Source organism: Diceros bicornis, chromosome 5, assembly GCF_020826845.1.
Source record: "Diceros bicornis minor isolate mBicDic1 chromosome 5, mDicBic1.mat.cur, whole genome shotgun sequence".
NCBI classification, from domain to species: Eukaryota; Metazoa; Chordata; class Mammalia; order Perissodactyla; family Rhinocerotidae; genus Diceros; species Diceros bicornis.
Window position 1 is genome coordinate 66,472,676 of NC_080744.1, and position 25,577 is coordinate 66,498,252.

Below are 25,577 nucleotides of genomic sequence, written 5' to 3' on the forward strand. Positions count from 1 at the left end.
TATTGAACAATACATTATATGAATAAGTTTTAGCCAGCAGTAATTGTTTCTTCTTTTTGTACCACTAACAGCACTTAACACATTCTGCCATATCTATATGATATTAATTGTGTGCCTTCGTTTTAGTCTGTGAACTCAGTAGATTACTACAAAGTAGAGGAACTTGTAGCCTCTTTACACACTCATCTCTCTCCCTTGCACGTGCTTGAGTGCACTCTCTCTCTCTCTCTCACTCACTCTCTTACATTCTAACTCTCCCCAAAGGGGGAGGGAATGATAATCTTGATTGGTTGAATTCTTTTAGGACCTCAATTGAGCCATGTTTGCTAGTGGTCCAGATTGTTGTCTATTAACAATTATAAATACATGTACAGCCCACGCTGGCACTTTCTGGTTCAGTGTATCCAGGGAAGAGACAGGGAGGTAAACTGACTTGGGCCCAGCCATTTTTTTCTCCTTCTGTCTTGCGTCTTGCTTTCTTGTGGGCAGACACGTTCAGGATGGGCCCGAGAACGGAGTCTCCCATCTCTCCTCTCGCACCATGTGACAGGATTGATTAACTGAGCCAGGGCTCATCCTGCATCCGGGCCAAGTTCTCTCTCAGTAGCTCTCTCTTTGGAGTTTCTGTACTATACTGCTGGCCAAAGATCCCAGTATTTGGATATGGGGAGGTACGATAATTTTTCATAAGCCTTCCAAGACCTATCACAACATCTAGTGTTGAAGTGCCCTAAAAATGTATGCATGTGAACTGTACACTTAAAAATGGTTAAGATGGTAAATTTTATGTTACGTGTATTTTAACACAATAAGAAAAAGAAAAAATGGGTGCATGAATATATGAATAGCTGACCATATTATTGACCGTTGCCCTGCTTTGTAGGGCAGACTTTTACATGTGGATCTTTGTTGCCTTTAATGTATGGGTAAATCGTGTACTTTATAAGCTGATAGTAAATATGAAAAGTTGCGTAATAGAGAGGCTTTTTTTCTCTTTTACTTATTGTGTATACTTGTGGACAGGTAGGCTGTTGAGAAATAGATTTCTAGGCCATATTTGGCGTTTAAGATTTTTCTAGTGTGGTTATGGGGTGGCTCAGAGAACAGAGGTAACTGGGAGGAGATACATCTTTGCATTCTTTTCTGGTCTTTGGTGTCTTCTGAGACCAACTGACTTTGTTCCTTTGTTATAACTCCTTACCCTTGGCCTCTTTTTGGCTTTAGCTTCCTTAGTAACAAAATGAAGGGATTGCATTAAATAATCTCTAAGGTGCCTTCAGGCTCTTAAAAAAAAATTCTATAATCTCCTGGGAGCTTTACTCATTTCTGTTGTCCTCTAGGCTTGTGTGGGCTTCAGCCTCTACTTTAGCGGTGGGAGCTCCTCTGTGCTGTATTTATGTATTGCTTGTTCTGGATCAACTTTAACTGAAACTTTATCAAGATAGTAGCCATGTACCAAGTTGGTGGGTGAGATATTTGCTTCAATGAAAGATTGTTAATCTTTTGTTTTTCCAAAGCACTTCTTTCAGCTTGTCTTTCTTTGTCATTTGGGTCTCAGGTCTTGACCGGGGGACTGAATATAATTTCCGAGTGGCTGCTCTAACAATCAATGGTACAGGCCCCGCTACTGACTGGCTGTCTGCTGAAACTTTTGAAAGTGACTTGGATGGTAAGAACAACAATCAATAGGATTGGCACAGGCTAGGTTCTAACTGGTCAAATGAGTCAAACTGGAAAGGCACAGATTTGGGGTGTATATGGCTTAAATCTGTGAACTCTGATACTGCAGTCATTCCTGTAATGCAGCAAGTCTCCTGGAGTGTGTTTTTGTTTGTTTGTTTTTTGCAGTGGCTTTTAGAGAGCCACCTCTTTAAGCAGAACCAGAACAAATGAAAATATATAGGTGCTTTAACAAGTCTTGTTGTTTTTTTTTTTTTTACCAAGGCTGTTAAGTAGATGAATGATCTAAAATTTAAGACTGAGCCACATAAATCATGCCTTTATTTCAGTGACAGTTTCCCTTTTCCCTTAGTCCTGGACGCCTTGCCCTTTTTCTCACCTGTTTATCTAGTGAGTCACTCCATATGGGTGTGTGTGTGTACCTTGATCAGAGACAGGTGCTGCACTTGGGAGACAGAAGACCTGGGTCCTTATTCTAATTCTTGGTTTACTAATTTTTAAATTAAGATAGCAATTTATGGCTTGAAATAATGTATTTGAAAGATACTGTAAATTGCCACCGTTTTAAGCCTCTTAGTCTCCCACCATTTAAATCAATTTGTGGTTCTAAAATTTCATATTTTCTGACTCATCATATTACTTAGAGGAGTAAATAACTGATAGCATTGCAGTAATCTGATACTCGATCACCTGTTGACAACAGGCTTCTAATTAGTTGGTCTTATGTCTTTTTCATTGCACCTGGTAGAGTTTGGGACTCAAATGTGGGACCAGTAGGAGTGGGTGGTAACTATTGAAAGGCAATTTATTTGTTTTTCGCCTTTGGGAAGAAGTTCTTGGATCTCTTTGTCTTCCCTTCCAGATTAATATTGCAATGTCCTGTATTTCAGGCTGTTTGTTTTTTTTAGAATGCAGTAAAACCATAGGCCAAACTTCACTACACATACAAATTCTCTTTGAATTCTTGGGCATAGTGGAAAAAACTTAGCCCCAAATAATTTGGCAGGAGGCTGAATACTATTCCCCAAAGATGGTGAAATATTCTAGGGGAAGGTGAATCTCATCTTGCTTTTCTGCTTTCCTTCCCAGAAACTCGTGTTCCTGACGTGCCTAGTTCTCTTCATGTCCGCCCACTTGTCACCAGCATCGTAGTAAGCTGGACTCCTCCAGAGAATCAGAACATTGTGGTCAGAGGTTATGCTATTGGTTATGGCATTGGCAGCCCTCATGCCCAGACCATCAAAGTGGACTATAAACAGCGCTACTACACCATCGAAAATCTGGGTATGTATGCTAAGTAGAGGAAGTGATTGCACATGTGATTTCTTTCTTTTTAACTTGTTCTTATGTAATAATTTTATTTTTATAGAAAACTTTCAAAAATAGTGCAAAGAGTTCCTATATATTCTTCATCCAGATTCCCCAAAGGTTGACATTTTACCACATGTACTTTGTCATTCTCTATCTTCCCTTATGTACATGTTTTTTTCTTGAACTGCTTGAGAGTAAGTTGCAGACATGATGCCCTGCTACTCACTGATACTTGAATGTGTTTCCTAAAAACGAGGGCATTTTCTAACATAACCACAGTACAGTTATCAAAATCAGCAAATTAACACTGAGACAGCATCTATAGACTTGATTCATATTTTACTAGTTGTCTCATTAGTGGCCTTTATAACAAAAGAAAAACATTGTTTTCTAGTCCAGGATCACATGTTGCATTTAGTTGTCATGTCCTATTAGTTTTTTTTGATATGGAAAAGTTCCTTGGTTTTTTCTTGACTTTATGACAATGATGTTTTTGAAAAGTATAGACCATTTGTATTTTGTAGAATGTCCCTCAGTTTATACTTGTCTAATATTTCCTCATTAGATTCAGCTTATGCGTTTTTGAAAGGAATAGCATAAATGCATTGTGTTTTTGTCAGTGCATCATATCAGGCACATGAGAGCCTATTGCTAGTGATGTTAATTTTAATCACTTGGTTAAAATGGTATCTGTCACATTTCTCCACTATGAAGTTATTATTTTTTTCCTTCATAATTAATAAGTACCTTGTGGGGGAATACCTTGAGTCTGTGTAAATATTTTGTTTCTCATCAAACTTTCACTTGCTAGTTTTATCATCTTTAATAAGTTATTACTGTGGTGTTTCCCAAGTGGTGATTTTCTAATTCCGTTATATCTTCTACATTTATTAGCATTCTTTGATAAGGAAGAGCTTTCCTTCTCTTTCATAGTGAAAGAATGGCCACTGGGAGTCTCTTTATAACTGATTCCTCTGTCCATTGATGTCTCCCGTCTTTCTTTGAGCGCTTTCTTCCTTTTTGACACAGTAAGATGTTTCAGGCACATCTGGTATTTTCCTAGTCTTAGCCCTTAAATGAGTCATTTCTCCTAGGAACCTTGGTTTCTTTTATAGAAAATGATATTAAGAAACCAATATCTGAGCAGTATACATGCTCATTGTTACTGGGGTAGAAAATCCTGAGGAATCTATAAAAAGGCTACTAAAACTGTAAGCAAGTTTAGCAAGGTCACAAGATACAAAGTCCATATACAACAGCAGTTGTATTCCATATACTAACAATAAGCAGTTGGAAATTGGAATTAAAATAATGATACCGTTTACAATAGCATCAAAAAATATGAAGTACTTAGGAATAAACTTTAAAAATATGTACAAGGTCTGTGTGCTGAAAAGTAGAAAATTATTCTGAGAGAAATTAAAGAAGACTTAAATAAATGGAGATACCATACTCAGGGATTGGAAGACAGTATTATTAAAATGACAGTTCTCCCCAGTGCAATCCCAAGTAGAGTCCTAGTAGACAGAATTGATAAACTTATTCTAAAATTTATATTAAAAATCAAAAGAACTAGAATAGCAAAAATTTTTGAAAAAGAAGAATAAAGTTTAGAAGACCCAGACTATCTGACTATCTGATTTCAGGACTTATTATAAAACTACGGTAATAGAGACATTGTGGTAGTATTAATGTAAAGGTAGGTGTTATAGATCAATGGAACAGAGTAGAGTTCAGAAATAGATCCATATATATGTGGTCAATTGATTTTTGAAAAATACTGAGAATTCATGGAGAGACGATAGTCTTTTCAACGAAAGGTATGGGAACAAAGCCAGCCCTGATGGCCTGGTGGTTAAAAAGTTTGGCGTGTTCCACTTCAGCGGCCCGGCTTAGCCATGCTGTGGCTGCAGCTCACGTAGAAGAACTAGAAGGACTTACAATTAGAATATACAACTATGTACTGGGGCTTTAGGGAGGAAAAAAAAAAGAGAGAGAGGAAGATTGGCAACAGATGTTAGCTTGGGGTGAATTTTTCCCAGGGGGAAAAAAAAAAGGTGTGGGAATAATTGGATATCTGTATAAGAAAGAAAAGGAACCTTCCTTGATCTTTATCTCACACCATACACAAAAATAGACCTAAATGCAAGAGCTAAAACTATAAAACTTCTAGAAGAAAACAAGAAAAAATCTTCATGACTTTGGGGTAGTCAAGGATCTCTTAGGATGCAAAAAAGCACAAATTGTAAAATTTAAAAATTAGTAAATTGGACTTCATCAAAATTTAAAACTTCTATTTTTGGAAAGACACCAATAAAATGAAAAGGTGACCCACAGACTAGAAGAAAATACTCATCATTCAAATATCTAACAAAGAATTTGAGTCCAGAATATATAAAAACTCTTACAACTCATAAGAAGATGACAGTCCAATAAAAAAGTAGGCAAAAGGTTTGGACGGACAGCATACCAAAGAAGATATATAAGTGGGCAGTAAGCAAGTGAAAAGATTCTCAACATCATTTGTCATCAGAGAAATGCAATGAAATACTACTACACATCCTCTAGAACTGCTAAAATTTAATAGACTGATAATACCAGATATCAGCAAGGATGCAGAACTGGAATTCAAGGATGTAGAACTAGAAGCTGGTGAGAATATCTGATGGTACAACCACTTTAGAAAACAGTTTAGAGGTTTCTTAAAAAGTTGACCCTATGATCCATCATTCCCACTCATAGATATTTAACCAAGAGAAATAAAAACACATCATCTACACAAAGACTTGTACACAGATGTTCATAATAGCTTTATTTATGATAGTCTGAAAGGGGTAAACAAGGAAATGGTAAATTGTACTGTATCCATCCAACGGAGTACTATTCAGCAATTAAAAGGAATAGGCTATGGATACACACCGCAATGTAACGAATCTCACAAACATGCTGAGCAAAAGAAGCCAAACACAAGAGAGTATATACTGTGTTGTTATGTTTTTATGAAATTATAGAATAGGCAGCACTTATCTGTAGTGACAAAGCAAGATCAATGGTTGCCTAGAAACAAGGTTGGTGGGAATTGACTACAAGGGAACTATATGGAGTGTTGGAAATATTCTATATCTTGATTGTGGTAGTGATTACACAGGTATACATATTTGTCAAAACTCAACCAGCTGTACAACTAAATGGGTACATTTTATTGTATGCTAATTATACCTCAAAGTTGATTTACAAAGGAAAAATTTTTGAGAAATAGTAATATTTTATAATAGAAAATGAATTGGTTTGGTAGATATAATTCCAAATTGGATTTTCATTATAGAGATCTTGCTTTGAAAGACTTGTCTTTTAATTCAGAATCTGCCCTGACCAACTTTTTTATTCAAATCATTTCTTTGTGATTATTCTTCCCTAAGAACAACTTGAGGTGTCTAACAGATGAATTACCTTTGTCTTTTCTGGTAGAAAATAAGCAGCAATTTAATGCTTTATTCAAAAACAAAGTAGCCTTTCTCTTTCTCCTTTTAAGAAGAAACAGCATGGCTAACCTAGAAAGTGTTCCCCACATGAACAGTCTTATAAGGCAATTGTAGGAGAGCAGAAGAACAGCTTTGCTGGTGGATACAAATATCTCTGTGGTGACCTGCCTCCTACTGTTTCCTTTATGAAGCTACTGAAATGAAAATCCTCCGCAGTGCAGGCAGTGCTTGGTCCTTGACCTTCAGGTGCTTCCAGTCTAATAGGAGAACAAAAGTAAAGCAGAAGAAACAATGACATGAGTTGCAGTGAAGTATGTTCAGAGAAGGGAGAGCAGCTAGTAAGGCACGGTAGAAGCGGTCGGAGAAGAAGCTTAACCTGTACTTGGAAGACTGAGTCAGAACAGTGTTTGAAAACAAGAGATGAGAAGGAGTGCTGCATGTGCTTAAGAGAGTAAACAGACTGTTTCAAAAGAGAGTGCACATTGAGAAGTGGCAAAAAAATTTAAGTTGGCACACAAAGTAAAGTAAGCTTGAGCTGTATTTATCAACACAGATAATCTGAGATGCATATAATGTTGAACAAAAAGTCAGAAGTGAGGTGCATTTAGGAATTCTCTTATTAGTCAAACTAGAGTTCTCTTCTGATCTTCAAATCCATGTAAACGTTTGTGTACTGGGTATCCGTACCAGGATATAGCCCATATTCTATCATAATTTAATCAAAATTAAAGTTAGTGTTTTCTTCTGCAAACTTTTCAATCAACCAGCAAATATTTAATGAACACTTACAATATCCCAGACACTGTACTAGAGATAGAGCAGAGAATCAGACAGACATGGTCCCAATTATTAGAAATAATACAATTTTGAAATAACTGAAATTATTTAGGGCACTGAGGAAGAGAAATGGGATCCTACATGTTATGTAACGAGAGATGCTAATCCAGTCTGGGATGAGCCCTTGCATTCATTTCATATGACTAGGCATTGTCTAGATAAAGAAGAAGGGTGCCGTGTGTTCCCAGCATAGGGAACAGCTGCAATGTTAAGGCCCAGTAGTAGGAGAGCACATAGTGCTGAGAGATGGCTGGTAAAGATGGAGCATAGGGAACAAGGCAGAGTGGTGAGACGTAAGTAGGTAGAATCAACAAGACTCCATTATTTGCATATAGGGGAGGAGGGAGAGAGATCTTAATGGCTCCTTGGATTCTGACTTGAGCAGCAGGGTGTATAGTAGTGCCATTTATGAACTAGGGAACACTGGAGCAGATCTGAAGTGGGGAGAGAGAGGCATGAGAGAGAGATTTGAGACATCCAAGTGGAGATGCCAAACAGACAGTTGAACATAGAGGTCCGGTGCTCAGAACAAAGGTCTAGACTAGAGATACATATTTGTACTTGATGGCACATCTATGCTAATCCAAGCTAAGGAGATGAGTGAAAGCACATAGAGAGAGAGTGACGAGTGGGAATAGAAAGTGGCCTGGAAAAGCCTTGAAAACGGGTATCATGGTTGCTCTGCCTCTGTCCCCAGTTTCAGTGAATGACATCACCATCTACCATGTTGCCCAAACCAGCACCTTTTCCTTTTTCCTCGCCTCTTGTTAATTCCGATTGTTGTCATTTCTTTCTGACATTGGAAGACCAGGCCTTTATATATATTGCCCATTGGTATCTAGAGAGTGGGCCACCAAGCAAAACAGCTATTTTAAGCTTTTGAAGTAATGCAGGCCACTTGAGGTGTGGCCACTTTGGAAGACTGCCCAACTTTGGCAGAAGTGAGTGGTATGTGTCAGCTACTCACCCTGCAACACTTCAGTGGCGCCCAGGTCTTCACTTCTGAAGCTGGGCTTTTGAAGTACCTGTACTAAACCTTGCCTGGATCAGGTATGTGATGAAGGATTTGCCTCAGCCAGTAGGAGAATGAATGCTATTCCGACTATTTAATACCCCCTCTTTTCACTGAGTTGAACTAGCAGCATTTTACATGATCACCTGCAGGGAGTGTTTCTTTCAGTCTTACATTTCCTACATCACCACCTCCAAGCCAGTTGAAATCCTGGGCCTTATCTTATCCAACCAAGTTGTCTACATGAGGGCTAGATGAAGTTTGGCAGTTCCCAGATTTGGAGGCCCTCCAGAGAGTTAAGGACATTTAGTGGCTACTGAGTTAATAGTTTATCTCCTACTTCTCTACCTCGGCTGTTCCAATCGCTGTCCTCCTCCTGAGAAGGAAAGAGGTTTATTTAATTCCAGGTTCCACCTATGGGCTTCCAACACATGAAAATGCTATTTACTCAGTCTAATCCAAGCTCTATGCTATATAATAACATCATTAAACCATTGATTAGTTGAGGCCAAGAAAGGATTCAAGCACAGTCAACCTTACTCTTGGGACTAACTCCAGGCAGTTGATCCTGACCAGTTTTTCTATGCTGTATATGTTGCTATCTCCACATCTCCCCACACCACAAAATAATCCCACGTAAAAGTTTTTAAAACCTTCCTTCCTGACTTTCTGTGCAATTAAAATCATGCACAGTCACCCTTACATTTTAAAAATTCTGTAGTGAGAATTTTTTTTTAAAGGTTTTGATTCGTTTCTTTCCTGCAGATCCCAGCTCTCACTATGTGATTACCTTGAAAGCGTTTAACAATGTGGGTGAAGGCATCCCCCTGTACGAGAGTGCTGTGACCAGACCTCACACAGGTAAGCTATCCTATCCATTTCTGGTCTTCAGCATTTTTCCAGCAGCTTAAGTAGAATGTTGGCATGAGGCCTGCCCCATAGGTATCAGTGGAAGGAAAAGTATATGGTAGTTCAGGATGCAGGCTTCAAATAGGAAAATGGGCTTTCAACATGGAAGCTTCTGTTAATTCCTTTTTTGCTTTTTAGAAAATATTAACAATCCTGTCATGTAAACAATTCTATGTAGATGTGTAACACGTGTTTTTAATGTTTTAGGATCTATAAAACATAGTCGTGAGAGAATTAAAAGTGATTTTTCATCTTATGGTTATTGAGTTTTAACTAAAATGAGTCAGAAAATGAAAAGATCTGCATCTCTCTGGAGGAATTATATGGGTTACTGATGGCAGCAATAAATGTATAGATTTTCTTTACTAGTCACCTGAGCTGGTTCAGAAAGTATTTTTTGATATGCTTTTTATAAGCTTTATTTATATTTATATATATTTATATAAAGAGTATAAAGTCAGATGTACTATCCATTTGATCAACTGTACATTTATTAGAAAAGAGACCAAATAGTCATTATTTTTCTTTGTAATTTATTTTAAAAGTTTCTGTAGACATATAAGACATTTAATTTAGATCTGAATGAGAAAGTTTATTGATGTAAATATATTAGAGTTGTAAATTTTTCTAAAGGGTACTGAAAACTAAAGAATTTATCATTTTCAGAAATGCTCTTTTCCATTCGTTTCCCAGAATTGTGAATCTATATTGTCTGCTATGTCTTCTGGATACTTTGCATAATAGTACAGATTTGGCATTATTCTTTTTTAAAAAAATAATTTCTGTCCCTTTTTTTTTTTAATGCTTATTTGAGAAGACCAATATCATTACTACATGTTTGGTAGTTCTGTCCTGTTTTCTGCTTCTATGTGCTTACAATTTTATAAGTTCTTTTAAAAATAGTTTTGGTATTCCAGAAAGGAAAAAAAGTAAGATGAAAAAGAATGTATAAATAAGTGGTTTACTACTTTCTTATGTCAACCTATAATAGAAAAAAACAAATTTGAAATTATTTTCTTTTATGTGACTTAAAAATATAGCCTTTTGGCTAGAAATATACAAGGAAATGTTCCTAAGTTGTGTAACCTAGTTATCTTTTCCAAGAGTTGTTAGCAAGAAAAAAATTTCTTAAAGAAGTCTAATGATTTTTGCACCTGAAGGTGCATTTTCTGTAACTAATTGGTATGTGTCCTGAACTTTGAACAAAGCCCTTGATTATTATGTATGCTGTTACTCTGTTATTTTTAGTCTTCATTGTATAGGAAATACACAGATGGAGACTATTACTTTAGCTTGGCAATTATTCATAAACAAGGCTCATGCCATTTCAAATTTTGAGTTGTAGAAAGGGCTAGTCACCATAACCGTGTGTGAAACCTATTTTAAAACCTTAACTTAAAATAAATCAGTGTGTGTGTACTTGGAAAACCTGACCAAGAGTTGGGAAAGCCCAAATGGATCCTCCTGTATTGCCCTGAGTTCATGGTGCTTGGTGCCTTTGTGCTCATTCTGGCCACTGTTTTGACGATGATGCTTAGAGAAGAGAATGTGTCTTTGCATATGGCACAACACAGCGCATGAGTGGAGACTTTCCTTTCTATCACATAAGTACTCTGATGTCTAAAGCTCATAATGGCTATGTCACTTGGACCCATGATAACTATGGCATTTCCTGTAACTGATTGGGATTGATCAGTTGGTTGTTCTCTGACTCTACTAGAGAAAGTGTAGCAGATATTCCTGCATGGTGTCAGTTTACCTTTCCTCAAGGAAGAGTAAGGCCCTGAGTTCCTTTTGCTTTATTTGGATGTGAGCCATAGTGCTATACTGCTTTTAGACCCAGGACATCAGCAGATCTGAACTGGACCTTGTGTGGGTATCAGATACCCCCAGTACCAAGACCAGGCCAAGTTCCATTGGCTGACATTCAGGACTCAGGTTTGAGAGTAGGATCCTTACATGCCTAGTCATATACATTGATAAGCCATGTCCCAAAAATTCAGCCACATTCCCTGAAATATCAAAACTGATCATGAGCTTTGTGTTGCTTGTTCAGAAATTATACCCTTGATTTTAAAAGCAATTTTTATCTTTTCATGATCCTTTTTGGACAGAAGGTAGAATTTTCAAGTAATTTAAAGAAAATTTAAGTATGAATACTTTAATATAATCACTGAATTATCACATTTTAAAATACCTACAGAATACAGTAGAGAATATAGGTAATTACTGTTTTTCTAGGTGTTTTCCCACAATTTTTTCCTGAAAGAATACAAGTGGACATATTCTTTTACATGAATGGTGGTTATCTATTAATTCCAGATTCTTTTTCTCTTTCTTCATTTCTCACCTTTCATTCCATTATATTACCCCACATTTCCCTTTTATTTTTGTTTATGTTAAAATGCCACTTCCCTTTTTTAATTACTTTTTACCCAGACACTTCTGAAGTTGATTTATTTGTTATTAATGCTCCATACACTCCAGTGCCAGATCCCACTCCCATGATGCCACCAGTGGGAGTTCAGGCTTCCATTCTGAGTCATGACACCATAAGGATTACATGGGCGGACAACTCACTGCCCAAACACCAGAAGATTACAGACTCCCGGTACTACACAGTCCGTTGGAAAACCAACATCCCAGCAAACACCAAGTACAAGGTACTGGCACATTTGCTCTGGGTGACAAAAGCTAATTATTGATATTTTCTAATTCTAAAGTTCTTGATTCATATGTTTCCAGAATGCAAATGCAACGACTTTGAGTTATTTGGTGACTGGTTTAAAAGCAAATACACTCTATGAATTCTCCGTGATGGTGACCAAAGGTCGAAGATCAAGCACGTGGAGTATGACAGCCCATGGGACCACCTTTGAATTAGGTATGTGTAGTCAGAACCGTATGTCATATGGCATTTCTTCTTTGCAAGATGTGAAAGGCAGTGGAAGTCCGTGCTAATGTTGTGCCACGTTCCAAGTCATAAGACTTCTCATCACCTGCTTTTACTACCCAAGGAAAGAATTGAGTGTACGAATTGACATATTTACAGAACACAGTGAGCAACTACAGGTGGAGTTAAGTGTTTGCTTTTTCAGCTGATGAATTATATTTTTTTCATCATTGTATAAGAACATTAGCAAATAACAGTATAATGTAATGCAAAGTATACTGGCTTTTAGGAATCAAGAGACTTGAGTTCAGTCCCAGGTCAGCCATCTACTGACTGATCATAGGCAAGTCATCCAACCTCTCTGAATATGTTTCTTCCATCTATGAAAGAAGGGTAACAATCTCTGCCTTTCCTACTTTAGAGGGTTATTGTATGGGTAAAATGAGGAGCAGATAGGAAAGCACATGGTAAATTATAAAGCGCTGTATAGATGTAAGAGATTATTGTCATTAATCCTGCTTTACTGTTGAATTGAGATAGAAAAGATGAAGACACCTGCCCTTCACCAGGCAGCTGCAATGCCATGCTTGCTAGAGCCTGAGCACTTGACCAGGGGACCCCAAAGCTGCCCCAGCAGCTTTCTTGCAAACCAATTAGTGTCTTGTAAAATCTCCCACTGGAGTATCCTTAGGGTTTCTGTCTGTAAGTAAACATGAAAGAGAAGAGACAATGAAGCAAATTAAGGGGAAAGCAGGCCATCCAATTTTGAGATTATTTGCCTTTTGCTCACTTGTAGGCCCAGCCTTCTGCCCGTTGTACTTTCCTAGCACGGGGATATGTATGACCATTGGGGGTCTCTGTCTCTTCTGGCCTCCTGTTTCTTTCTCTCCTATATATAAAAAATGACAAAATGGAGCTATAAAATCTCCCCAGACTGGGCTTGGCCCTAGTGTGTATCTTCTGCACAGTTAGTTGGACTTCCTGTAGAGAAAAAGGGTTGGATTTGTAGAGCTAGAAATATAGTGCACAAAAGCTTAAGTAGACTTTGAGTTTGCTTTCTTTGCCAGTTTTAACAATATCTTTTTGCTTTAATTCCATCCCATTAGCTAATATATGATATTGTTTATTCCCCTAGGAATTTTTTACCAGGCTTCCTTCCATTTTATACTAGAATTCCAGTATTTCAGGAAGAGAAGAGTCAATTTAAGAATGTACTTAATTTGCTTATTTCCCTATAATACATTAAAGATTTTTAGCCATAACATGGAAACACAAGAAACGCAGTGTCATTGTTATTTTATTGGTTTTGCTGTTCCATAAACAGCTTTATATTTCAGAGCAATAACCTCAGTTGACAGTTGGTTTTCAGTGAAAACTTAAAATAAAAAACATCGATTTGTAAATCACTTATTTTCTGAGGGAATAAGAGTTTTCAAACCTCATATTTGGTTTGAAGAGTTAACTATAGGTGAGAGAGAAAATTATTCTGCACTTAAAAATATTCTAACAAAGTAATCCAAATTAGGGGGGAATGTCATCTTGGGCAAATTACATAAATTTTCTCATTTTCGGTGTCCTGATACATCAAACAGAGCTAGTAACTTCCTTTCAAGTTGCCATAAGTGTTAAGTGAAATGGTATTTGTAAAATGCCTGGTATATAGTAGGAACTTGGTAACTTCAAATGTCTTTCTATTTCCCTGCCTGACTATCCTACATATTCCTGACCTCCAGCTGAGACGCCAGTTCTGTATCCTCATAGTGTGGTATTTTCTCTTGGGTACTTGGCATATTCTTCTTTTTTATTTTATTTATTTTTTTTGTGAGGAAGATTGGCCCTGAGCTAACATGTGTTGCCAATCTTCCTCTTTTTGCTAAGGAAGATTGTCCCTGAGCTAACATCCGTGCCCATCTTCCTCTATTTTGTATGTGGGATGCCACCGCAGCATGGCTTGATGAGCAGTGTGTGGGTTCGCGCCTAGGGTTCAAACCTGCAAACCCTGGGCTGCTGAAGCAGAGCATGTGAACTTAACCACTGTGCCACTGGGCTAGCCCTTGCATATTCTTCTTTTTATTGGAGCTATTTATAGATAGACTATGAGTTCTTTGAAGCCAAGAGGCTTCATCATTTTTGGCTTGTACCCTTTATAGTGCCTTATAAATGGAAAGAGTTGAGGAAATGGTGAATTAAGTTGAAATGCTTAGGAATTGTTGAAAGCATTGTTATTTTGTAGTTCCTACTTCTCCACCCAAGGATGTGACAGTTGTGAGTAAAGAAGGAAAACCTAGGACCATAATTGTAAATTGGCAGCCTCCCTCTGAAGCCAATGGCAAAATTACAGGTAAGATGCTTTTGAGTGTGTGTCTATTCCCTATTCCTGCCTGGTAGAAGCATTCCAGGAGAGTACTGTGTTGTTAGGAGAAATGGGAGTCTGAAGGCCAGCTTGGTCATTTTATGAGGTGCTGTGAGTCACAATGGTCCTCGAAAGTGGAGCACGGGGGTGTGCTATTTGCCCATAGTGATGTAAAAATGAGTTGCCAGCTGGTTTTTCTAACTCACATTGCGTGAAAGTCATGGGTTGCACTAGACAGCCTTTGGCTATAGTGGGACCTTATGGAGACATTTATTTTCCTCAGAAAAGCTGTTCTTCTCTGGCTCTGACTAGATGTCTAGCTTTGGAGTTAAAGACTAACTCTACAGGGTAATACTCAATAAATACAGATTCACCTCTTCTACCCTGAAGCCGAAAAAGCCGAGTAGACTTTAAGTCCTTTTTTCCCCCAGGCCTGCTACTTCAGCTTCCTGTGCTCTTACAACTAGAGTTAAAATTTGAATTCAGCTAGGGCTTTGAAGGGTCCTGGAATTTTTTCTTGCACTTCCAGAAAAGAACCTTCCACAATAGAGGACACTGTGCCTTCCCCAGCCTTATCAAGGAGGAAAGCTTGATGAGATTTAGCTGCTAGTTATTACCCTTGGAGCTGCTGCTCCATGTGGGTGTATGTGAGGAAGAGGAGTTTGTCTTCTGAAGTTTCTTTGTATGAGTAAAGTGGCCTAAGGAAACTGAAAGCACTTCTTAGCATTGTCCTGCTTCGACTTTCGATAGGAATTCCTTTCCATAAATCCCTGGTCTTTATGTCATTTTTTAGGTTTCAGAATTTGCCTCTTCCATAAAAGTATCAAGCATGATTTAACTTGGATTACATTTTACTTTGTCTTTAAAAATCAGTAATAATGCAGTACATTTTTGCACTGTGTAGGTCAGATAGGCTTGTGGTTGTGGCTCTTCCCGCCTCAGCCCTGGAGATTGAGTGCCCTCTGGTGGAAGTATCAGGTGACGTTTCTTACCCCAAGTCTGAGAAAACTTAACAGAGGTTGCTGCCCATCTCCCAGGAGTTTTTCTCCTGGAAATCACATTGGTGAGAGCTAAAACAGCATGGCAGGTCATTATTGGTTTTCAAAACTGCGTTATTTTAATTATAGACTCTTGAAGGGTACACTGTTCAAGTATTAGGATGTTGGGGTGATTGTATTATTTTCCTTACATGATTTCTTGGCTGCTGCGAGTACTTAATCCTATATTTTTATCTTAACTACTTTTATTACTTCACCTGCTGATATAGATGATAACTTATAGCCTGGCACTGTTGAAATGTGGTTTGCCCTATATTATGTTTAGTGTAGCAATTTTAATGCATTTTACCTTTGCTGTTTAATCAGTACGTGTTCTCTACTTGTATGTGCTGTAACATATATCTTTATTCACTTACTAATTGCAAAAGAAAAAGCAGGAATAAGATTTCTTTTCCCATTAACTCCTTTGGACAGGTTACATCATATATTACAGTACGGATGTGAATGCAGAGATACATGACTGGGTTATTGAGCCTGTGGTGGGAAACAGGCTGACTCACCAGATACAAGAGTTAACGCTTGACACACCATACTACTTCAAAATCCAGGCGCGGAACTCAAAGGGCATGGGGCCCATGTCTGAAGCTGTCCAATTCAGAACACCTAAAGGTAAAGCTCCCCAAACACGGTATTTTATTATATTTCTCTTTAGTGGGGCTATGCTTGCACATACCACATTAGCATATAGAGATTATGGATAATAGAAGTCCTGATGGTGAGCTTATGAGCCACAGTGTGAACATTTATCTCAGAATGATCCCTCACCTACCCATTGACTGCCAAATCAGTGCTCCCTAGGTTACTGGCCTAACCATATCGTGTACAGGGGAACTTTGACTCCAGGCTGTTTGAGGCAGATGAATGCAGTGTCTAAAAGTGTTTAAAGTCGGATCAGATGTGATTCTCTTGGTTCCCATACAGAGTAACACCATGTTATTGTGATGGATGATTCTCTTTCAACACATGCAGGCTCTTAACCTGAAAGGCTTATTCGTGGACCTTTGTAGAGAGAAAGAGACTAAAAGGGGCCCTTTAAAGAAAACACTAGATAAGAAAGTGAAGATAAAATATTGAACCAAGTGAGTTTAGGAATAAAATTTAGTTGGGGACTGAGTCTGTGGAAATAGGGAAACCATAAATGAATTTCTTTTCTGTTAGTACTAAAAACAAGACTCAATTTGTTTGGAAGTTTGTGGGGTTTTATTTTTTTCCTTTAAAAATTCTGCCTGTCCCATTTTCAAAGCTTGTGATCCTTGCTCTTGTTTTTTCTTCCCCTGTGCTTGGCCTGTTAGCGGACTCCTCTGATAAAATGCCTAATGATCAAGGTAAATGAGTAGATGGCCTCTTTTTCCTTTCCTCTCTTTTGTGACCTATTATTAGCTTTTTGTTGTTTTTGTTTCTTTTTTTTTTTTCCTGAAAAATCAGTACACGTGTTAAAAACCACATATTTATTGGCCAAAGTGGAGTTGAGTCCATGTTTGTGGCACTTGGGGTATCTGAAAAGCTTGGGAATCTACTTAGGAGCTAAATAGTCTAGCAGGAAAAAAACTGAGTCAAATAAACAGTTCTGCAGCTGTAGGAGGTTGGCCTTAAGTGTGGGTCAGATTATCCTTTGCACTGAGATACTGAAGTTCTGTAACAGTGATAGGCATTTCAGCATGATGAGAACAAGCATGCCAATCTGTCATATTTGTAGCTTCTAGGATTTTATTAGTGTCTCTAAATGAACAGTTGTAATCAAATTCAGCAAATACCCTATTTTCCTCCCCCCACGAAGAATCTACAAATTTATACTACTGAGTTGTGTGATTATCCGTGACAAAATTAGTGCTATTTATTCTATTACCATAAGCTTAGTTCAGAGCTCTTTTTCCATTTCTTCTCTTAAATATATCTGCCCATTTTAAAAGAGGATAGAAACAATTTAAGATGGAAACTTAGGAAGCACAGGCCACAATGTCACTGTTCTTGAAATGATCTGTCAGCATAGTCTTTTCACTGTCATTGCTGTGGTGGAGAGGTAACTGTACTTTGTGATTTTCATCTCTGGGAAGTCAGTTAATAGTTGGTATCTGTTTTTTATACTAAGAGACAACAATAAAAGTAAATTTAATGGTTGCTTTCATGGTTTAAGAGTTGTTATTAGAAACAAAAATCTTTGGACCGTGGTTAATGACAAAGAAGAGTCAGAACTTGAGGTTTCAAGTTTCAGGGCTTTGAAAATGTGTTTGCATTCAATGAGTCTTTTGTTGTACATTGGAGAAACTGCAAAAATGCTGTGTGTGTGTGTGTGTGTGTGTGTGTGTGTGTGTGTGTGTGGCACCCTAATCATGGCAGAAACTTTGACTTAAGTGTGAGAACAGAAAAATAACCATACTGTGTATGCACAGAATATAAATGTGTGCATTGTTCTTCCCTCACTTTACTCCATGACGCAGAGGGCAATTCTTAGCTGCACCACACCTCTGGTATTTAAAATTCTTTACCCATATTTATTTTTAGTGTTTGGTTAATCCTTAGAATTTCTTGTTCATAGGTTAAATATAAAAGAACAAATATTGGGAAATACAGGAATTCAACGAACCAGTTTATAGTCATGCACTGCGTATTGATGATTCAGTCAACGACAGACCGCATATATGATGGAGGTCTCATAAGATTAGTACTATATAGCCTAGGTGTATAGTAGGCTATACCATCTAGGTTTGTGTAAGGACACTCTATGATGTTCGCACGACAACAAAATAGCCTAACGATGCATTTCTCAGGACATATCCCCATCGTTAAGCGACGCATAACTAGTTGGTAAAGTGTGTTCTTTGGCAATTATTTACATAATATGATACTCTGGATAGTTTGGCTTAAATGTGGGCTACCTGACAGATAAGTACACCTAAATATGAAGAGCCTTACAAGAGCTAAGTCATTTCTGCCAACTAGACTTTATTGTAGTGGAAAGAACAACTCAAATCTTTACCTATGGAGTGTGCCGTTTGGGAGGAGTGATGGCAGCAGAAGTAAGGGGATAAAGTAATAAGTATGGACAGTGCAAGAGGGGTCAGGGACTGCAAGTTAAATTCTAGAATATGCCCTTTTGGATAGCCAAGAATTTCTGTTATCTTTGGGGGTTTTCAGCTTCTGGACATAGAGAATATTGTTTTCATCTCTAGATGTATTATGTTAAATGAACTACATACAGAAACCTTTAGATTTTGATTTCTTTCGTTTCCTCCAAGTCTGATAATTTATGAAAGTATTTGACATAAGCTCTAATGTTTTACAGAAACACATCTAGTTTATGCATTTCTAGTCATGCTTTATTTGCAGAAATAACCCTCACTTATAAGTGTTTTCTGAAGCTTCATGCGCTCTGCCTCTGTAAAGGGAAAGATTATATTCTTCCCTAAAAATTTGTTATGCTTGTAATAATAGTAGTTAATATTTATTGAACATTTACTATGTGTCAGGCAGCATTCAAAGTATTTTGTATGAGTAAATGGAAATTTAATCCTTTCGTGAAGTAGATACCATTATTATCACTGTTTTACAGTGAGGAAACTGAGACCCAGAAACAATAGTTAAATAAGTAGCCAAAAGTCAGTTAGCACCTGATGGAGCACATGATACACTCAAGTGCAGGCATCTGTTACACACTGTGGTGTATTAACTACGAGGAGCAGCTTTTACTCTGCAGTTCTGTCGGACCTCTTCAAGAGAAGTGCAATACTGCTTTCTGGCCGCAGACCTTGGATTGAGGAATGCCTTTGCTTTACTGGGAAAGGACTCCTTGTATTTGCTTTTACCCTAGCAGTTTTCTATAAATAAGAAAAACATTCAAGACCAAGAAGATGAATTTCAAAAAAACTGATAATTGTGTTTTCTGAGGCCTGCTTGTGAGGCCCAAGTCTGAGGTCAGCAGCCCCACTTATTATGTTCCATGATGATGGATCAGGACAGTCTCCTTTGTGAGCAATTGAGAGGGAAGACTTTGTTTCTTCATCTTTGGATATTTAGGTGCTGAGCAGGAACTGAGAACCCAATTTGAACCTCCACTTTGCCTTCCTGCTCCTGCTTAGGGTAACTTTATATTTGGAAAGGCAACTTTATTTGAGAAAAGAATCCACACACTAGTGACACCTGGTAGGCCAGATCAGCATAGCCGAGTCCTTTGGAAGAGTCCAGATCTTTAATGCAGAAGTTAACCTAACTGGTCCCCTTGGTTCCTTTTCCGAGGGAAGCTACTTTTGCCGTAAGTGCTCTGAGCAGTCTTTTCAGGAACTGTTTCCTGTGCTAGAGAAGTGAGTGTGTTCCCACCTCTGAACAGCTAGTGGTAGTCTAGTCACATGCCAGATACAACCATGGAACGAGATGTCAGCCTTTCAGATGCCTCATTGCATAGAAAGCTATACCTTAGTTTGCTCTGCACAAATAGACTACATTTTCCCTTGTTGTTTACGTGCTACTTCATTTTCTCATGGCAAGAGTAGACTGAAAACATTTTTTTGTAGAAAACACACACTAGCTGTGAAGTGGACTTATCACACCAATGGGTTGGGTCATTACTGACGTGATTTCTTCTCCTTCAGCCTCAGGATCTGCAGGAAAAGGAAGCCGGCTGCCAGACCTAGGATCTGACTACAAACCTCCGATGAGCGGTAAAGCCCTTCCTGTGGCTTTTTTGGCCTACTATGGGCATGACGTGGTTCTGCTTGAAATCTTGAAATGTCTTTTGTAGCTTGTGTGTGGTGGGTTGTAGCGTGTTACCTATTTTCTTCTATTTAATAGTGTTAGCTTTAGGCATTTTCTGGCAAATATTTGCTGAATTACTACAAACTCATTCATTATAGGATTCATAAATAAAATTTGTTTCCCCACATATCCAGCTTAAAATAAGATTAATTCTAAACAAACAAGTCTTCCTTTTGCCCACTGCCTCTACAAAAGAATTAGAATCTTGCTTTCAAAAATAAACCCTCTCGTGGAATTAGCCATCACCCAGAAGAAGCCAAAGAAATGCTTTGGAATCATTAATTTCTCCCCACACTGCTTCAGTGTTTTTAGTTTGGAAATTCTAAAAGATTCTTCTCACTCTCCTAGCCATCCTAAGAGCCTGGTGCCTTCTAATTACTTAAATGAGGACACCTACTTCTCTACAGACTTCACCATTTGTAAGTTACTCTCTCACATGAAATCACATTTGATCCTCATAACACTTTGAAGCAGGGAGAGAGATATCATTATTCCCATTTTATACATTAAGAGACTCTGGAGAAGTACTATGCCTGGGCCATCCACTAATTATGGAAGTTCTAGAACCAAAACCCAGGTCTTCTGACTTATGGTTGTGCCTTTTCTGCTATCACATGCAGCCTAAAAGGGATGGGTTCTGCACCAGATGTGGGAATCCAGGATAGTGAAATGTTCACAAAAGGAGTTACTAGAAATGACCCTACTGTCTCCTCACCCCTGCCAGAGAAACATACAGAAGAGAAAGGCCTATCCTCTAGAAGCTCCTAGTCTAAATGTGGAGATAAAATGATCTCTTGGGCCAGCCCCGATGGCCTAGTGGTTAAGTTCAGCGCACTCCGCTTCGGCAGCGCGGGTTCAGTTCCTGTGCACAAACCTACACCGTTCTGTTAGCGGCCATGCTGTGCTGGCGGCCCATATACTAAAAAGTAGAGGAAGATTGGCATGGATGTTAGCTCAGGGTGAATCAGCCTATTCTTAGGAGAGCCAGACAAACTTGCATGCTTCAAGAAATTTTTAGGCTCAGAGTTCTAGGACTTTGTTTATGGGTTTCTCCTCCTGGGATGCATATGTTACGTTTATGTGCTGTCCACAGTATAACATTCAAGGCCATGAGAAAAGTAATTATTTCTTTGCCTTTTCTTTTGTTCATGCATTTATTCATTCACTCACACATATTTTTAAAGGTTCAGGTTCTATGTAACAGGCTCTGGAGCAGTAGTGGAGTGAGTAACAAACTACCTGATAGAGAAAAGGGAAAGCTTCATAGAAGAGGTGCTACCTGACCCAGATTTTAAAGGCTGCATAGAAGATTGCTATGTATGTCAAGGAGGGGGTTGAACATTCCAGGAAGCAATAACAGCCTGTGCAAAGGCATGGCAGTATAAAACAGCCTGCTCCCTCCAGGGGTCACACTACCTAGAGACAGAATAGAAAAGATAGGTTGGAACCAGCCTGCTAAATGCTCAGGTACCAATGCTAAGAAATGTGAGCTTCACTCCTGTAAATAACATATATAAGCAGTCTGATACTACTGGTAAACTATGACTTCATTTATTAAGTATCTGATATTATTAGTCTGATAACAGTGAAGAATGAGTCGGGGCTAAGAGTATGAAGTCAGAAAAGAGTGGTTAGGAAGCTGTTGCAGTAGTCCAGATGAGGCCTAAGAAATGACCTATCATAATGTCCCTTGTAGGAGAGTTGATGCTGCCTTTGGCAGCTGACTCTTATTCAGTCTTAGAAGGGAGCTTTTGGCCAGCTCAGAAGTTAAAGGTCTCAAATACAGTTAAATGAGATTCATCTCTGTTGAATGCAGAAGAACTGCCACCACCACCTCTGCTTGCCCCCCACACCCCAGCTCCCCAGCCTCTGATTTGCAATGCCTACCCAACCCAGTAGCTCAGCACTGCTGTTAATAAAAGTTTTATGTAAAGCCCTAATATGGTGTAATTTAATTGGCCTCTAGTTCTATAGTCTTTCCCAAATATAAAAATGTTATTTTATTGAACATCAGTGTATACAGTTTAAGTTGTCTATCTGCTTACCTTTTTCTTGGAAATGAAGGATAAAAATAATTGAACCAAATGTAGAAGAATAAATTCTTCAGCCCTCCTAAATCAGCCCAGATTTAGCACTGTGCTTAGATATAGCCTATAAAATCATAGAATCAAAAGTTGGAAGGTCAGCTAATCCAGTGTTATGGAAGGGATTTCCACAATAAGTATAGTTTGGATTAGGTCATAAGTTTATAAACCAGCTTGTATATGAGAATCGCTTTAGGAGCTTTTCTGAAAACATAGATTCCCGGGCCATACATGGTAGGAATTCCATCCACAACATCCCACACTGGTGGGATGACTCTTCTTAAGTACTTCTAGTGACTAAACACTCATTACTTGGCAAAGCAGCCCATCCCATTATTGTACAGCTCTGATTGTTTGAAAGACAAGAGAGTAACTAGAAGGAAAGACATCAGATATCCGTGGTGGTTAGATCTGTGTGGTGGGATTTCCCATATTTTATAATATGAGCATGTATAACTTTTGTAATGAGATGGGAAGCAAAGAAATATATTTCAGAAAATGAAAGAACAAGACTTAGAATAGAGCTAGCTGTATTACAAAAGCCCTTGGTAAAAAGCATGGGGGGCCGGCCCCGTGGCTCAAGCGGTTAAGTGCACGCACTCCACTGCCGCGGCCCGGGGTTCACCGGTTCGGATACCGGGTGCACACCGACGCACTGCTTGTCGAGCCATGCTGTGGCGGTGTCCCATATAAAGTAGAGGAAGATGGGCACGGATGTTAGCCCAGGGCAAGTCTTCCTCAGAAAAAAGAGGAGGATTGGCATCAGATGTTAGCTCAGGGCTGATCTTCCTCACAAAAGAAAGGAAAAAAAAGCTTGGACCTCATCCTGTAAGCAATGGGGAAATAATAATAGGAAGAAGAAGAAAATCTAAATTTCCTCAAGGTGCTAAATGATCTGGCCTCTGCACACCTCTTCTCTTCATCTCATCTCACACCTCTTCAGCCTCATCTCTGTCTTTTTTCTGTTCACTTCTTTCCCTCTAACTTTGCGTATCCCTCTTTGCTTAAGTAACACTGACTGCCTTTCTCTTCCTTGATCATGCCAAGCTCATTCCTGCCTTAGGATTCTTCCACTAGCTGTTCCCTCTCTCTGGAATGTTCTTCCTCCCGGTCTTTGTATGGTGGGATCTTTCTCATCATTCAAATCTCAGCTCAGATGTCATCTCCTCAGAGAAGCTTTTTCTCACCACTCAATGTAAAAGAGCTAACCTAGCCACTCTGTATCATATCCCCTCATTTTATTTTTTTCGTAGCACTTACTACTAACTAATCATTTCGTATTTGTTTATTGTCTGTCCCCACCCCAGCATTCACATCTTTGTTGTTCACTGTTGCATCGTTAGTACTTAGAACAATGCCTGGCACATGGTAACCAGTCAGTAAATATTTGTCAAATAAAAGCATATGTACATGAATAAGAAAATTAACTCTGTATAGATTGTATTTATAAAAACAGAAAGACTTCATTTTTCAAGTAATTTTTTGTGATCTCAGACATCTATATGTTGGAAAAAACTTTTGCATTCTATGAAGGTGCATTTTTAAAATGGTTTTGAAAGTCAGAAAACTAAATAATTTACAAATGATGCTTTACAAGACAAATTTCTTTATAATGTATGACACCAGAGGGGCAGACCCTTTATTTGTTCAAGTATAATGTTAAGTATAATTTGAGAAGCTTTTATTAACACCAGCTTTGTGCAAAGCACCAGGCTGAGAACTGTACATAGGGCAGAAACTCAGCTCTACGTTTCGTAATCTAGAGGAGATAGCCATGTTTATGAGACACTTTTATACAAGGCACAATGATGAGTGTTATGAAGAAGCTCACACGAAGGTTCTATAGCCTGATTGTATGCATTTTTAGAATTCTCTAACACTAACGAATGTACTATTTTCCCTCTCCAGGCAGTAACAGCCCTCATGGAAGCCCCACCTCTCCTCTAGACAGTAACATGCTCCTGGTCATCATCGTGTCGGTTGGTGTCATCACCATTGTGGTGGTCGTGATCATCGCTGTCTTTTGCACCAGGCGCACCACCTCTCACCAGAAAAAGTAAGGAGCCCTAAATGCAGCCCATAAATTTTTGATATCTATTCTTTTGCTTCTATGTGACTTCTGTATTTGGAGTTGAGTTAAATTACACAGAGTTAAAACATAAAACACGATGTTTTAAATATTTTTAAAGGAAATGCAAACTGGTTCCTCTTATAAATGTGTATTGGTCAGGGTCCTGGCAGGAAAGACATGGCACGCTCAAATGAGGTGAAAGAGAGGTCAGTGAAGTCCCTTTACAGAGTCCTGGGTGGGGTTAGGGAAACGAGGCAGTGATGTTCAAGAGCCAGCACCAACGATAAGCCACCATCACCTTTAGCCTGAAAGAGCAAGAGTTCTGAAGAAGAGAGAGCTGTTTTCAGAGATCTGAAGCAGCAGGAGAGGCTTTCCACCAGGAGCTGTGTGTGGTGGTAGGAATGTAGCCACTGCCAGCCTCTGTCCCAGCAGGGAGGGGGCAGGAGAAAAAACATCTCCTACCTCCGGCCTCTTGCTTGTGCCTTCTACTGACCAAACCCAACTGGAAGCCAGGGGCAGGGGTGCCAAGTAGATATAGTTCGTTTAACTCACCCTCTGAAGTCATAGAGCCAAGTAGAGAATAGATCGGGAGAGGAAGGTGGACAATGTCCAGCCTGGCCGGTGGCCCCTTTGGAGTACTGTCTATACATGCACACAGCGAACCAGATGCACAAGGATTTGTGGACGTTCTTATAGACTGTTTCATGCACAAATGCCAGCTGAGATGGAAGAAGACCATAGGCCTCTTATTCTAAATCTAAGAATACTTTTAAAGAAGTAATACCAAGTGTGGAAGTTGAGGTTGGGACCAGCAGTGGGTGGGTGGGTGGTCTGTGGGGAGAGGTATTGATTTAATGACTAAGAAAGGGTCGTTTATAATCAGCATGTCAAATTCGCAGTGAGGTCAGATGGCTGCTAGCCCTGAACTCCTGTGGGACTTCGGGGCTTCTGGCTCATTGTCTAGAGCAGATAGCAAGGTGATTCAGTCATGGTAGTGCTTTATAACAGCCCACACTCCTGGACTTGAGAGAATCCATGACCCAGGATCACATTGAACTCATATATCTGGCCAGCAAGACAGACACCATAAAAAAGGAGATTCCTGAGTTACCCCTAATAGCAAAAACACAGTATTTAG

At 38.8% G+C, this 25,577-nt stretch overlaps 1 protein-coding gene across 4 annotated transcripts in view; it reads left to right on the forward strand.

Annotated features, from left to right (window-relative positions):
- The window catches only part of NEO1 (neogenin 1), a 226,811-nt gene that overhangs the window by 185,238 nt on the left and 15,996 nt on the right, over positions 1 to 25,577 (forward strand). For all 4 annotated transcript variants that reach the window (XM_058542026.1, XM_058542028.1, XM_058542027.1 and 1 more), the window contains exons 14-22: positions 1,559 to 1,669; positions 2,770 to 2,964; positions 9,088 to 9,183; positions 11,719 to 11,894; positions 11,977 to 12,115; positions 14,358 to 14,465; positions 15,950 to 16,144; positions 20,122 to 20,190; positions 24,277 to 24,424. In XM_058542026.1, the coding sequence (XP_058398009.1) occupies positions 1,559 to 1,669; positions 2,770 to 2,964; positions 9,088 to 9,183; positions 11,719 to 11,894; positions 11,977 to 12,115; positions 14,358 to 14,465; positions 15,950 to 16,144; positions 20,122 to 20,190; positions 24,277 to 24,424 (1,237 nt within the window). The remainder of the gene's footprint in view (positions 1 to 1,558; positions 1,670 to 2,769; positions 2,965 to 9,087; positions 9,184 to 11,718; positions 11,895 to 11,976; positions 12,116 to 14,357; positions 14,466 to 15,949; positions 16,145 to 20,121; positions 20,191 to 24,276; positions 24,425 to 25,577) is intronic.